Source organism: Vigna angularis, chromosome 2 (assembly GCF_016808095.1).
Source record: "Vigna angularis cultivar LongXiaoDou No.4 chromosome 2, ASM1680809v1, whole genome shotgun sequence".
Taxonomy (NCBI): Eukaryota; Viridiplantae; Streptophyta; class Magnoliopsida; order Fabales; family Fabaceae; genus Vigna; species Vigna angularis.
This window is the reverse complement of record NC_068971.1, coordinates 28,078,771-28,095,442: the sequence shown is the minus strand read 5'-3', so window position 1 is coordinate 28,095,442 and position 16,672 is coordinate 28,078,771. Positions and strand designations below refer to the sequence as shown.

General features: G+C 34.7%; 2 protein-coding genes across 2 annotated transcripts; one reads left to right on the top strand and one right to left on the bottom strand.

Annotated features, from left to right (window-relative positions):
- Positions 1-7,990: 7,990 nt before the first annotated feature.
- Positions 7,991-9,135, bottom strand: LOC108328168 (TLC domain-containing protein At5g14285). Its single transcript, XM_052873531.1, has one exon. The coding sequence runs from the start codon at positions 8,868-8,870 to the stop codon at positions 8,118-8,120; it is 753 nt and encodes a 250-aa protein (XP_052729491.1). The 5' UTR covers positions 8,871-9,135; the 3' UTR covers positions 7,991-8,117.
- Positions 9,136-15,908: 6,773 nt separating this feature from the next.
- On the top strand, positions 15,909-16,529 carry LOC108327460 (uncharacterized). The gene has a single exon (XM_017561157.2). It carries the CDS (start codon positions 15,909-15,911, stop codon positions 16,527-16,529), a length of 621 nt encoding a protein of 206 aa, XP_017416646.2.
- Positions 16,530-16,672: the final 143 nt, after the last annotated feature.

Genomic DNA, 16,672 nt, shown 5'->3' with positions numbered 1-16,672 from the left:
CGTTTTAAATATTATTGGACTTTTTATTGTATGAAATGAATTCCACATATTGTTTGTTTGGTTGAGTTTGTTGATTTTTAAGTAAATTGATTGGATGAGATGGTAAAAGAAGGAATAACTTTAAAAAACACAAGTTTTTATGACGTACATAATAATGTATGTCATAGTAGGTCAATTATAAATATTACATATTATGACAGGTGAACGAATACATGCATAGAATATGAGAGATATTATGATAGGTGAAAATAACAACGTTATAGAAGCCTAGGTATTATGACAGGTAAATAGAAATACATCATAATAAGTTGGATATATTATGACTGACAGCTGAAAGTAGTTCATAGTAGACTAGATATATTACCTATTATGACGTACTTTTCAACTACGTCATAGAATTCGCAAAAATTTTATGATTGGCAAAATTATGACGCTAAAATACCTATTATAATATGTTCATTTTACCTGTCATAATATGTCTTTTTTGCACTAGTGTCAGGAGAAGTGCATAGTACAACACATAGGTTACATGATGGCAAACCCCTAGCCAAGGCATCAATCACAAGAAGCATGGTACAATATATTCAAGAAGAGATGAAGTCATCCATGCAAGGTGAAGTAAAACTCTTGTTCTCTTAGGGCATCATAAAACATTTCTAGTAGTGTAGGATTATCAACCCAATAATCACGTTCTTAGACCAAAAACTAAGGTCCAACTCCCATGTATCAATCCTAAATCACGTGAAAACATGCTTAAGACATCATACAGGCATATACCATATGCACACAATATATCAAAAGAATCATCCAAAACCCATAATCATGCAAGTTTCAAGCCAAACAACCCAAAACTTTGCACATGTTTATCATACCATATTTATATCATATGTTTGCATGGTCAAACGCCGTTATCATAACTTTGTTCCCCCTTAACATCAAACCCTATTATGGCATTCATAGGAAAAACTCAACATAAACATGATATAAATCATATCATCATCTATAGACATACCTTTGGCCAACAAAACAATAGATAATCATAACTATAATCATGTACACATGCATCAACAAAGATTATCAAAACAGATCATCAAGAATATATAACATACAACAAACAAGCAAACAAAAGTAAGCTTCCCCATACCTTAGTGTCGCAACCGGAATCGCGACGGGACGACGATCCAAAAAGAAACGGGTTTGGAAAAGAGATTTGGAGTCGCCACCATAGTTTATTCTGGAAAACTACGGAAAAACCATAAAATAATAAGACACGGTCCACGAAAACCAGATTCTGGGTTCGGGAGTCGGTTACGCATAGGGAAGGTATTAGCACCCTACAGCGCCTGCCCGAAGGCAGTACCTTTAACTAAATGCGCGAATGTGATGTGGTTTCAAAATGTTTAACTATCCCATAAAATAAAATTCTAAATAAACAAAATATATTTTTTAGTTTTTTGGGCCCGACAAGGATTGACCTTGCTCCTACGTATTCTCATTCAAAATGAGAAATCAGGGTTACGTAGTTCTTTCTGAGAGATTACTTGTAGTTTGGGAATATTTTAGTATTTTTAATAAAGAAGGAAAAGGTTTTCTAGCACAAGGCCTACGCGAGCGGTCGTACGTGTGCTTAAACCTTTTCAAAATATTTTTATTTGATTTTTAACTTTTGTAAAAGAAAAGAAAAAGGTTTTCAGCACAAAGCCTACGCGAGCGGTCGCACGTGTGCTTAAACCTTTTCAAAATATATTTATTTGATTTTTAACTTTTGTAAAAGAAAAGAAAAAGGTTTTCAGCACAAGGCCTACGCGAGCGGTCGCACGTGTGCTTAAAACCTTTTCAAAATATTTTTATTTGATTTTTTAACTTTTGTAAAAGAAAAGGAAAAGGTTTTTTTAGCACAAGGCCTACGCGAGCGGTCGCACGTGTGCTTAAACCTTTTCAAAATATTTTTATTTGATTTTTAACTTTTGTAAAAGGAAAAGGTTTTTTAGCACAAGGCCTACGCGAACGGTCGCATGTGTGCTTAAACCTTTTCAAAATATTTTTATTTCATTTTTAACTTTTGTAAAAGAAAAGGAAAAGGTTTTTTAGCACAAGGCCTACGCGAGCGGTCGCACGTGTGCTTAAACCTTTTCAAAATATTTTTATTTGATTTTTGACTTTTGTAAAAGAAAAGGAAAAGGTTTTTTAGCACAAGGCCTACGCGAGCGGTCGCACGTGTGCTTAAACCTTTTCAAAATATTTTTTGTAAATTCTTTTTATTTAAACTATAAATATTGTATTATTAAATATATATTTTAAGATAAGTAGATGTCTAAAATAAATAAATAGAACAAAGTAAAATAAGGAAGAAAAAAAGAATAATAATAATAAAAAAAAAATAAACAAAAGAAATGGAAGTGGCCGAACGGACGTTGGGGACAGATTCAGAATAACGAGCGTTCGTTGGGGAGAGAACGAACGTTCATTGGTAATATAACGGACGTTTAGAAATGGAAACTGAATGACGAGCGTTCGTTGGGGAGAGAACGAACGTTCGTTGGGGGACAGATGGCGAACGGACGCTAAATAACGAGCGTTCGTTGTGGGGATATGGCGAACGGACGCTAAATAACAAAAGGTGAATAACGAGCGCTCATTGAGGAAAGATGGCGAACGGACGCTAAATAACGAGCGTTCGTTGTGGGGAGATGTCGAACGGACGTTGGGGATGAAAGCCTAATAACGAGCGCTCACTGGGAAAATGGCGAACGGACGCTAAATGATGAGCGTTCGTTGTGTGGAAATGGCTAGCGGACGCTAAATAACGAGCGTTCCTTGAGGAAAGATGGCGAACGGACGCCTAGAACGAACGCTAAATAATGAGCGCTCGTTCGGTAAAGATGGCGAACGGACGCTAGTAACGAGCGTTCGTTGTGGGGATATGGCGAACGGACGCTAAATAACAAAAGGTGAATAACGAGCGCTCATTGAGGAAAGATGGCGAACGTACGCCTAGAACGAACGCTAAATAACGAGCGCTCGTTGCGGGGAGATGGCGAAGGGACGTTGGGGATGAAAGCCTAATAACGAGCGCTCACTGGGAAAATGGCGAACGGACGCTAAATGACGAGCGTTCGTTGTGTGGAGATGGCTAGCGGACGCTAAATAACGAGCGTTCCTTGAGGAAAGATGGCGAACGGACGCCTAGAACGAACGCTAAATAACGAGCGCTCGTTCGGTAAAGATGGCGAACGGACGCTAAATAACGAGCGTTCGTTGTGGGGAGATGTCGAACGGACGTTGGGGATGAAAGCCTAATAACGAGCGCTCACTGGGAAAATGGCGAACAGACGCTAAATTACGAGCGTTCGTTGTGTGGAGATGGCTAGCGGACGCTAAATAACGAGCGTTCCAAAAGAGGCCTAAGGTTCCTGGACGTACGCTCATTTCTGGGCCTGGCCCACATGGTCAATTTCTAACCTAGAATTTTCTAGGGGTTCGGGAGGTTCATCCTCATTCCCACTCTCTAGCTCACGCCCTCTCTAGAGACCCAAGGTCTCCTGCTCGACACCACAAGTTCACCGCCCCCTCTGCCATAGCCGGCCACCGTCGCCTCAAACAGAACGCGCCTTGGCCTCGCCGGCGACCCCTCGCACCACCAGAACCACCGTCAGCCAAGACACCACCGTCTCCACTCCTCTCTCTTCGAAAACCAGCGATTCTCAGGGATGGTTTTCCTCCGTCTTCATCTCCGATCCGCTCGTGCCATCATCACCCATCAACATCAACTTCACCATTGCTAAAGCCTCCACGATGAACACGACCACTGCCACGATAATGTCCCTCCTCGTGCCTATACTCGTCCACCTCCTCGGCCACCTACACGGTCACCATCACCTACCAGGACAACCTTAGCGACGCCGCTGCCACCACCACACAGCAGACTACTACTTCCAAACCGCCAACCACGAAACAATCAGCCACTCTCTTCCTCTTAAGCCTGCCCAAAGTAGGGGTTCTATGCCATGGCCTCCTTCGTCCCATTCATCCTCACCGAAAGAGTGAATCCAGTGGAGGAGACCTCGAAATTCTGAGGGTCCATTTGAGTATTGGGACGATGAGTGTGTAGTGTGCATATGAGCATGAGTGGGATAGATGATTCTGTGACAATGGTATATGGGCTGGCGAGACAGGGGTGCATGGAGCTTATGCAGTAAGCATACATGATGAATTTGAATGTACAGGTGAACAAAAACCTACCTGCTGCTGGGGCTGCTGCTACTGCTAGTTGTGTATCCGGTGACCTCCTCTTGCCAGTGCCGGTGCCAATGATGACTCTGGATAATGATCCCAGATGATGGTTCCTCGTATGCCCTCTTTCCCCCTTTTTTCTCTCTCTGATCAAACAAAATCCCCCCACTAACCACCTGGTCTCCCCCTTTTCTCTTTCCAAAAATCTTGGAAAAATCCTCTCTAACAAACTGGTCCCCCCTCCTCAAACATGCTTCCCATACGCCACTTCCCACGTTTTCTATTTTTTTTATTTTATTTTATTTCAATTTTATTTTATCTTTTAATTATTTTCAGTTTTAATTTTATTTTTCAAATTTTTAATTAATTCTATTAAAACAAATTGAAGATAAGAAAAATAGAAATTGAATTAAAAGCAAAAATCTAAATACATAAAAATAGAGTAAAACAAAAAAGGTAAAATAAAAATAAAATAAAAGAACCCAATAAAAACACATTTTTTCAACCCGGGCAAAATTGAGTGTTGACACTTAGTCAATATTAGGGCTTTATCTACAACCTCAAAACATCATCAATCTTCCCTTTGCTCTAAGGGTTTTTGTTGCTCTTCCTCTTCTCTCCTAAACATTTATCTCTCCTTTGTTTCTCTCTTTGATTTAGAGTTTCTAGGGTTTCTAAAACACAAATGTCACCACTCTCTTTGTATCTTAATATTTATAAAAGAGTCTAACTATATCTCTAATATCCCCTCACTTATAATAATATATTTTAAAAACTAATTCTAGCTAAATCTTTATTCTCCTTCTATCTCATGTCCACCGTCTATCTTTTATTTTATTTTATTTACACATTTTTACTTCCTACACTCCTCTTTATTTAATTTCTTCATTAATTAAATAAAGGTAAAAGACTATTTTGTCCCTAAACAAAAACACAAAACAAAGATTTCCCTTAACTCCCTTTCTGCCTAGAATTGAACCCATACTCGCTCAATCCAAAGTCATCCTTCAATTAACAAGCCAACATATCACATTGATAATATAACACACACATCAATCACTCAATTATCAATATATCAATCATGTGTTGTACTTTATTAATAATAACATCAAAAAAATAACATAATTATATTATAACAAAGATATTTATACATAACATCTTATTAGACATATCAACTCTTAAAAAAACATATTCAAATCTTAACAAAACTTTATTTCTAAAACTCTTATTTTCCTTGGGTCTTACATAACCGAAAGTCTTATCTCTTATTTTCAAAGATTTTATTAATTTTTATATTTTGAAAAACTTTAACCTTGTGAACGAAACTTTATTTGTATGATTTTGTAGGTTTCCTTTATCCATTTGATCAGGTTTTTTTAATACACTTAACTCATAGGACCTCAAGATAGAAAAATAATTTTATTATATGAATTATTACAATAGTTTTACAATTTCATAACTTCGTAATTTTATAATTGGGTTAAATATGTTTTTAGTCCTTAAACTATCAAGCGAATTTGTTTTTAGTCCCTCTTTCAAAGTAAGGTACACTTTGATTCTTCTCCTTAAAGAAACTATAATTTTTAGTCCTTCAAAACCAACGGTGTTAAAAATCCGCTGAGGTGGCTAACGGTGATACCACGTCATTTTCTTTTTTTCTGACAGGAATCAACTTTTGCCAACTTTTTTCCCTTCCTCTCCCTCCCTCTCCCTCAATCTTCTCCTTAACATCCTTCATGTTTTGTAAATGGAAGAAAAAACTGGTTTAATACAGCACACAAGCAACCAACATCTTGCCATTAGGAAAAAATTAAATAAAAAATTGAACTTGAAATTCAGAGAAATAAATGAATGATTGCGTATTAATTTAAACAAATCAGCAAGATCCATGATCAAGAACATACCCAGGGCTTGAGGGGTAAACCCATGTGGATGCTGAAGCTGCAGATCAAAGAGGTAGGGACAACAACAAACAAAGAAGAATTAGAAGAAAGGGAATTTTGAAGAATAGGGGAACAATCAGCTTGATTACCCACACCATCTTTACATACATAGTAAAGAGCACATGTTCATGACCAAAAACAAATTGTAAAAAATGTAAACAGAAGAACAGTTAGTCCATTAAAAATCCCATATTTCCTTAAAAGCTCCAGCCTTCAGTAAAACAGAACAAAAATAGAAAAGTTCCTGAACAAAATCCATCTCAAAATCTCAAGCTATATCACAAAACCAAAACAGAAAAAAGCTTTCAGGAACTAAGCATTATCCATTTCTTCGTCGCAGCCAGTGAGCCAAAGATGCGCAGGAGAAGTGCACCTTCCATTCACAGCATAACAATACATAACCTGCAAATTCAATAACCGCATCATTAACAGATCAATGATTTGTTAAGAATCAATAATCGCACCATTAACTTTCTCTCTTGTTCTCTTTCTCTAGTGACCTCTTCTCCATTCTCTCCTTGCAGAGAGTTCTTCGTGACGGCGTGGAGGAAAGCGGTGCTTGAGGCAGGGTCGGTGATGGCGGTGAACAGGTTGAAGGATGTGACGATTTCTGAGAAGGAATTTAAGGAGAAGATTGAGGAAGGGGAAGGGGAAAAAGTTGGGAAAAGTTGATTCGTATCAGAAAAAAGAAAATGAAGTGTATCACCGTTAGCCACCTCAGCGGATTTTTAAGCCGTTGGTTTTGGAGGACCAAAAATTATAGTTTCTTTAAGGAGAAGGATCAAAGTGTACCTTACTTTAAAAGAGAACTAAAAACAAATTCGTTTGATAGTTTAGAGACTAAAAACATATTTAACCCTTTATAAATTTATAATTTTATAATTTTATAATTTATAATTTATAATGTTGTAATTTCATTATTTTATTATTTTATAATTTTATTATTTCATAACTTTATAATTTTATAACTTTATAATTTTATAATTTTAAGATTTTATAATTTATAGTTTTATGGTTTTATAATTTTATAGTTTTTTTTATTTTGTAATTTTAAAATTTAATGATATTATAATTTTATAATTTGTAATTTTATAGTTTGTAATTATCTAATTCTCTAACTTATATTTTTTTTATATTTAGCTTTAAAATTAAATTTCATAAATGCATCAAATTCTTGAGAGATTTTTGTTGTCATGATGTCTTATGACATAATGTTAAATTAAAATTTTTAAAAATGTAATATACTACAAAAAAAAAATTAGGAACTAAAATCAAAACTTAATTAAGTCTTATTTTAATACAAAAAAACATGATCAATTATATTTTTAGTACTTCATATCAAATTATATTCTTTTAGAAAATTGATTTTATCTTTCGTATAAGATTTGTTAATGATAAATAATTGAACATGAAAATTAAGAAAAAAAAATAGTATAAGTAAGCAAAATATATTTCATATATTGATTTTTGTGATGTTGATATATTTAAAAGAAGAACTGTTATTAAATTTTGACATTTATTATTGTATGAATAAATTTATTGGTTCAAATTATTTTCAATTAAAAGATATTAGCTTGATATCAATCATTTTCCCAAAACATTCATCTTCATGGGTTTAATAAGAGCCAATCTGTAATTTTCAAGATCTATTTTAGTTCCCGCAAATGCATATTAATTATGCCCACAATTATTCAAAATATCTTATAAAACCATTTCAAATCCGTGATAATCAGAGGTTATTAATTTTCCAACACCCCATTAATTGTGATGCATAGAGGTATAATAAATGACCAAGAAAAGCACACAAAAGCATATGAAACCAAACCAAAATCAAAGTTCTGAAAATGATAAGTATTATAAGAATCATAATAAATAATATTAAAATAAAAGAGAGAGCAATCCTAATGCTGATATTTGTAGATGCAAACAAAATAAGAATACCTATCTAATTTTCTGCTCTAACAATTTGCCCCTTCTTTCCCTAAAAAACTGAATCCAAAGATTACAAATCCACATGATACTAACCCCAATGGCCATGACCACCACCAAAACCCACGAGACCCAGGCCCAAGCGGGAACAAGCCCATACCCGCCCCCACTCGCGTAGAACGTCACCATCCGGTACATGAAGTAGGGCCCAATGAAGCCCCTCACAACGGAGTAAACCGCAAAAAACGGCGGCGAGAGCGCGTCGTAGAACCTCGCAGCAAAGGGATCCTCGCGACGGCGCGCGCCAGCCAGGGTCCACGCGTTCTGGCACGCGCTGGTGACCTCGGCGAGTACGAGGAGCACGAGGACGGAGAAAGCCCCGTGCGATACGGCGTGCCGGCACGTGAGGACAACGAAGAGTGTAGCCACGTGGTGCGCGATGAAGAGCACGTCGCTCGGGTAGAAGGCCACATAGTGGAGCAGATCCGTTAGGAAGTAGGCGGCGCTGAAATCGAGGACCAGCTTCTGGAAGGCGGTGTTAGGCGCTGCGAAGCCCCGCTGGTGGTCGGCGAGAAGGGCGGCACTGCCAAGGAGCGCGGCAGGGGTGCCGTGGAAGATCGAGATCAGGCAGCTGGAGAATTCTTGTCGGATCTTGGTGGACTGTTTGCGGAAAACGATGAAGTAGCCGACGAGGTAGATGGCGAGGAACATGAGGAAGAATGGCAAAAGAACCCAGCTTTGCAACGACGCTAACGAGGTTCCCATTATTTTTTAGTTTTTTTTTAACCTACGTTGTGTATTTTGTGTTTTTGTTGGAATGGGAAAACAGAATATTCTGGGTTTTTATTCTGATGCTCTGGTGTTTATGGTTTTTTATGAAAGGAATGTGGTTTTGGTGAAGTTAAAGGAAGCGAGAACGCGGTAGGGAGAAAAAATGGAGATATGATGAACTGGGGAATGGAATAAGCAAAGCAAGCAATCGATCAATGTGATGAACAAACTGGACTCGTTGTTGCTTATTGGGCTCTTAAATGACTCGCCTATTGGAGAGTTTACAAATTATCATATTTAAGGGGTTTCTTCTTGCACCCCGTGTGTTTTTTTTCTTCCACTTTTAAACTTTTGTCTTTTTCCATTTTACCCTCTCCGTAATATTTTTGAAATCAGTTAATTCAGTGAACATATTTTTTAACCGAATCCGGGAGGTGTAAGAAGCAGAATGTAGGATCCGAATTCAAAATTTCAGGGAGTAATGTTTGTGTTCCAGATTTCTCAATCCAGTGAATGTATCTTCTTCTTCATCCGGCTCATCCTATTTGACCAGCAAAACCAACACACAGTAGTCTAAAATAAAACCACGCTCTCCTGTTTTACTCTTTCTTGTCTATTTCACGTCCTTACAACTTCTTCAACCCTTAGTAATGTAATGTGGAATTTGCATAAATATATATTCCTGTGACTTCAAGGAAAAGTGAGATTGTGAGTTCCAAACGTACCGGATACACTGTCATTCTTGTAACCATACCCTCTCAAAAATTATTCTCTGGATTGTATGCTCGCGTTGCCAAACTTTCTGAATTTAGTAATTTAGTACATACTCACGATGGATTAACCCAAGGGGCCATTTGGATGCACAACTTTCTTTAGGGTAAAATGGAAAAAAAAAAATTCGAAAGTTAAGTATGTTCTTTTCCTAATATTTTACACCAAATTAAAATTTGTTTATATATTAAATTTTAATATATTTTAGTTTTCAAATTATAAAAATAATTGAATAATATATTTTTTTTAATTTAATTAAGTTAAATTTTTTTAATATGTTAAATATGTTTTTCAATTAATAATCAAGTAAGAACATATAGTTGGTATCCGCAGATATTTACTATCTACGGGTTGCAAGTAGCGGATATTTCGCTTATAAACAAGTCAAATTCGGTATTACACTATCTGACTCGTAGATATCCGTTACCCGTTACAAAGTTAAAAATATGTTTTTATCTTTAGGTTTAAACTAGGTTTTATTATTTTGTCCCCTTGCCTTTTTCATCTATGCAATAGTCTCCCCCTCCTGCCCATGCTTACTTTTTGTGCCACCATCAGAGTTCTGTGTTGGACTGTGCCAGCCACCATATGCACATTGTACCATCGTTGGTGTTCAATGTCAAAGCTGCACTTTGTCGACCAAGAACGGTATCTCTTCCAACTATCTCTTTGTTTTCCCTAATTTGTTCTTATCTTTCGTTTTCCCTAATTTCTTCTTGCTTTGGGTGAGTTCTGTTAGGGTTTTTGATATAGATTGATGGAAACGAAGTAAGAGAGACGGAAGGCACTTGATTGATATTTGATTTTATATAAACAACTATCCTTTATTTATTCTTATACTAAATCATAATATGAAGTTCTAGCTACATGAGGAAATAAATCATAAAACTAATATATGAAAATTAATCCCAAGAGATAAGATATTCTATGATATTATGTAGATATCATTGGATATTCTTCATATATTCTAACAATTCACATGAATGATATTTAAGTTATGTACTGTTCTGATTATTAAAGGAAATGTATATATTGTTTTTTGACTCTGAAACATATTTAACCTTTAAGTTGTATATTGAATATTTTTTATTAGATTACTTGTAGTCTTGGAGATGAGAATATAAGTGATTCAACTATATAGATAAAAAGATTTGATGGATGGCTTAGTTGATATAGTGTGGAGGGTTGATCTTCTGATTAATAAGCTGGGTAAATAGAAGAACATTTTCTGTTATTAAGAAAACTGATTGATGTTGATATATCTTTTAAATTCGTTTATACTAAAATTGGTGTACTCATATACGGCCAAACTTGTTCATAGAGAGAATTAAAGTCAGATCACATAAGTAATTTTTTGACTGAAGCTGCCTACTCAATGAGTTCATATACTGCATTACTTTATGTAGTACTCAAACTATATTTCGTTTTCATCCCTTTATACCTAAACTCATGTACCAAGGATGGCTTTAATGTTTAAAACGGTGAAACTGTCTAGTTTTCACATAATACATCTAGTTTTCACATAATACAACAGTTTCAGTTTGTCTTAATGGTTCTGCCACTTTAATAGTGTCACTTTGTCATTGTTGATTTTATTTTTATTTATTTGTTTCAGAAATTAATTAAGTGGTCAAAATAAAGATACGAGAGAATAAATATAAATTTGGAATGTTATTTTTAGAACAATTATTTTTAAAATTACTTATTTGGATATATATTTTACTATTAATTTATATTAATTTGAATTTATGTTTTAATTTTTATTTACTTATTTATTGACTTCTTTTGGATATATGTTTTAAATATTATTTATTTATTTTTTAAATTTAATCTTGATTTCATTTAAAAATTTATAAAATAATTTTTTCAAATTTTCACATACTGAAAACGGGTATCCACGGGTTAAAAAAATCTGCAATTTTTTTATATGGACATCCATCAGGTATAGAGTGGGACAGTGGGTACATATAGGAAGGATTAGTTACAATTAATCTGAATGTAAAACACATAGGAAGGAGTAGTTACAATTACAAGCAACTGTTTCTAATTTTAAACAACTACAAAGTATGTGATGCATGACAAAAAAAAATTTCTTGCAAACAACTCTTACCAATGCAAATTGGATATTAAATAATGAAATTTGTTTGATTATATTATTAGTTATTTGTTAAAAAAATATTTTTGCGTAAGTTTTTCAAATATATATATATATATATATATATATTTTGTCTTCAATAAGAGATTAAAATAAGTTATAGACAATTAAAATTGAACAAAGTTATATAGACAATTAAAAATTTAGAGATTGAAATTGCATTGAAAGAAATTCAAGCACCTAACACTACGAAAATTAGAAAAGAATGGATTATAGTTGCGAGGGGAAATTAGGGACAAAAATTGAAAATTTTACAAAATATAGGGACAAAATTTTCAAATTTGACAAAATATAAGGATAAAAATTATAGTTTAACATTTTTATTTTCAGATTTAATTAAATTTTAATTCTTTTATAAATTTAAGAACTTTCAACTAAGATTTTAATAAAAAAATATTTATGGTCTAAGTAAATTTATATTTTTTATTTGAGTTCTTATATTTATTTTTTTCTATTAAGTAAATAAGGTGATTGACATTTTACTGAATTTTCATTATATTTTATTTTATTATTTTAATGTTTTAAAAAATTATAATTTTATAAATTTATAATTTTTTAATTTTTGACTTTATAATTTTATAATTTTTAATATTATAATTTTTTAATTTTTTTAATTTTCAAAAATTACAAAACTTATAAAATTATAAAATTATAAATTTATATTATTCTGAAACATTTCAAAAGATTATTGATAGAAATATCAATTAAGAACGCTGAAAGAAAAGTTATACTTGATTTTTAATTTCATGAAACCATTTTTTTTAATTCTTTTAAAGTAGGTTGTATATTTAATTAAAATATCCTACCTTATATGAAATATAAAAAAAAAAATTAAACTTTTAAGACACATAATATGTAACATCCCATTTTCATGATATACAACTACTAAAATAAACAGCATACATCTAATATTTAAGAACAGATAACTCACAGATACATTAATACTACATAATGTTATTACAATTATGTGAAATATAATTATAATACCAAAAATATACATATACAAAGGTCTTATGCAATTAGAGATATTATTACACTGATTAAAGATCATAATAAAGTTTTTTAAAATAGAACATAAACATGATCATATTATCCTAATATTACGCAGTTACACCACTCTCATCCTGCTCTAAATTCACTACTACTTCTTCATCTATTCACACAATTAAGGTGATCATTACAAACAAAAAACACGTAAACAAAAAAACATAGAGGAAAGGGTAAGTTAATATGCAAAAAGACCAATCATACAATAGCCATGGAGATATTAACACATATAGATCATTCATACAAACAATCCTAACACATACAATTATTCATACTAAACTCGACCATTCAGATAAATGTATTGGTATCATACTCTGACGAGTTATGCACTTATGGTGGCCTCTACTACTCTGCAAAGTCATTGCAAATGAGTTTTAACCTACCACACACAAGGTTAGTTCGTTAACATCTTTGGCCAAGATAAAGCCCCTAAACTAGAACATCATGCTCATCTCCCTATATACCTTACCCTTCTCTACTTAAGATTGAATGGTTATTAGAGTGACTTCATAACTCTCAATACGAAATCTATATATCAATACATACACTACTAAAAATCACCATAACAAACTTCTCCTTGAAATTTCTTCCACAACATTTACCACACATACTTAACACAATGTTATCAATCCATAAAACACCATAATACATCTTAAATATACATAAAAACCATAATAAATATATCTCAAACAAGCCATAGCATAAGAAAATCACATCATACACACTAGCGCTCAAAGGTGACTCAATGCCAAACCTTTTGAAAAAGATTATCATCAACATCAAACCTTTTGCCAAAAGGTGACGCTGATGAGTGCATATTTATGTCCACATTTTAGATTTAGTTTCAAATTTTTAGTAGAATAATTGTGCTTAAATTGTTGATTTGAATAAGAATTGTGACAATTGGATTTATCTGATTTGGGAAGTAAAGAGGCTTAAAATGTGATTTTTAGTTGTATAAATTATTTTGCAATCATCCACCACTCCTCTCATTTTATTTTACCATGTATTCCACTTCTTTCATGGAGGGCTAAGCTTATAGGGCTATTCCACTGTAATTTCATTATGGATTCTAAGGTTAAGTTGAATTAGTGTATTAGTTTCTTTTGATTATTGATTTGAGTTATCCTTTTTCTATATCTTTCACCTCTCAATCACGTTAAAAGTAATTATTTTTGCATCATAAGGTGTTTGAATCTACATATATATTGATCATATGAGTTCAAGGGTTTCTAGATTTGATTGAGAATGTACTTTGATTGAATTTAGAAACTTTCATATGATTAAACGAGTTTTTGCTACTAATTGAGAATGTACTTTGATTGGTGGTAAGAACTTCAACTATAATTAATTGAGAATTTACTTTGATTAATTAACTTTTAATTTGGTTAGGAGATTTAAGAATAGACATGATTAAACACAATAGGATTTAATTGAGAACGTAATTTGGTTGATATTATTGTGAATAATCTAGAAAGGTCCTGCTTTTGATTGAGAATCTACTTTTGATTGATTGTAAGATTGTCCTCAAGTTAACTAAGAATGTATTTTAATTAGTTTGAAACCCAAGCAATAATCAATTGAACAAATAATCTATGAATAATCGATGATGAATCTATCTTGGAAAAGTAGTGGAATTAACCTATTTCATTATAATTGTTTTTAAGTTTCCTATTTGTTCTTCAATTAAAATCACAACATTCTGCAAAAGTTAATTTCATTAGCATTGCATAGCATTTACTAACCTTTTAGAGTTTTCATAAGAGTCAAGTATTGAAAAGCAATTCCGCATTCATTAGAAAATGACTCAAGGTTACTTTAACTCTATCTAGTTTGTTAACTACTAATTTTGCAATACTGAAGTTGCCTTGTAAAGTAGTATTAATTTGATAGCTTCAACGATAGTGTTTCAAAGCGCACATTAGAGAGTTGCGAGCTTTGGAGTTTAAATAGTAGTGTAGCTTCTGCTCGTCAGTTTACTTGCTTCTTGAGAGTGGCTCTCCTTTTTCGTCTTCGGAAATGTAGTTGTCATTCTCCATAACGTACCACATGTCAATATGACATGATTTAAAGAATGAAATCATTCTTTGCTTCCAGCAATCGAACTTTTTTTAATAGGGAAGGATGATTGACAGTGTATCCTTTGTTTTCCATTCTTCTGGATCATTTCCTCGAGTCCTGCTAAGAATTAACCTCACAAGGTTAGCTCTAATACCAATTGAAGTACCTCAAAAACACTAGAAGGGAATGTTGAATAATGTTAATGAAAAATTTATTTTTGCAACCTTTCTGATATAGCACATTTGTCGAGTTTTGGATTTATCAAATGAATACTTAAATGCTTGACCTCGTAAATGATTATAAATGATAATTACCTTCCAGAATGCTATAATTGATTGTATGCTTGAAATAGTTTGAGTGTGTGATGATAATGATGATTTTTATGAGGTGATTAATTGAGATATGTCTATGTAAATTTATGTCACAATTCCATAGAACTCTTTGGGGGATTCTATGGTGGTAGTTTCAATAATGTAAGTATTGATATAGGGATCCAGTAGGAGGTTATTCTGACATTCTAATAACCACTCATACTCAAGTAAAGACGAGTGGGTTACGTCATGAGAGTAGTAGGAGGTCTTAGTCTTGAGGTTTGGTGACCTAAGGCATTTAAAGATTAACCTTGTGGTGATAATATAAAACCAATTTAGTAACGACTCTACAGAGCAGATAAGATCACCACAAGTGTACAACCTATTAGGCTCCAATATCAAATACTATATTCGGATCACTAGTGCAATAACATGAAATGACACCGGTTATTATTGTTTATAGACACCAGTTCTACGACCGAGGCGTATACGACCGAGGTAAAAAGAGGTTGGTTTTATGCCTCGGTTGTTATGAACCGAGGCGTAAAGGAATAGGATTACGTCTCGAGTCCCTGTAACCGATCTCATAAGGTTTTGGTTTTTTTTTTATTAATCCCCTGCTATACTCTCCCACCGCCGTTTCGAAGAGTCCATGAAAGAGTCCCCATCACTGAATGAACAACAAAAATGTCTCTGGATACAAGAACAAAACCAAAAACAAGATTGACAGTGGAGGATTTTATTTCAAAATGGTGTTTCCAATGTCTCTGGATCCAAAAAGAAGACCAAGAACAAGATCCAAAAACCCAGGACAACGCGGCATGGCGGCAACAAAGACGACAGCGGGGAGGCAGCGGCGGTGGATCTGGAGCGGCGGATCTGGAGCGGTGGCTGAAGATGAAGATACAGAGGAGGCGCGAGCACTGGCGCGACGACGGGAGGAGGCGCAACGATGGGACGAGGCGCGACGGCGGGAGGAGGCGCGACGACGGGAGGAGGCGCGACGACGGGAGGAGGCGCGACGACGGGAGGAGGCGCGACGACGGGAGGAGGCGCGACGACGGGAGGAGGCGCGACGACGGGAGGAGGCGCGACGACGGGAGGAGGCGCGACGACGGGAGGAGGCGCGACGACGGGAGGAGGCGCGACGACGGGAGGAGGCGCGACGACGGGAGGAGGCGCGACGACAGGAGGAGGCGCGACAGGAGGAGGCGCAACCGAGGAGGCCAACCCCAAGCGGCAGGCGCGACGACGAAGGGAGGAGGTAGGCAAGAACGGGAGTGCAGAGGAAGAAGACGCTTCGCATAAGAATGGGACAGCACGAGAGGGAAGAGGAAGCTGCTGGGCTACGAAATAATAGCATATGGCACGTAAGTTATTCCCGAAATAATAGCATATGGCACCGGTTCAAATCTACACCTGAAGTCGAAACGTGTATAGGCACCGGTTTT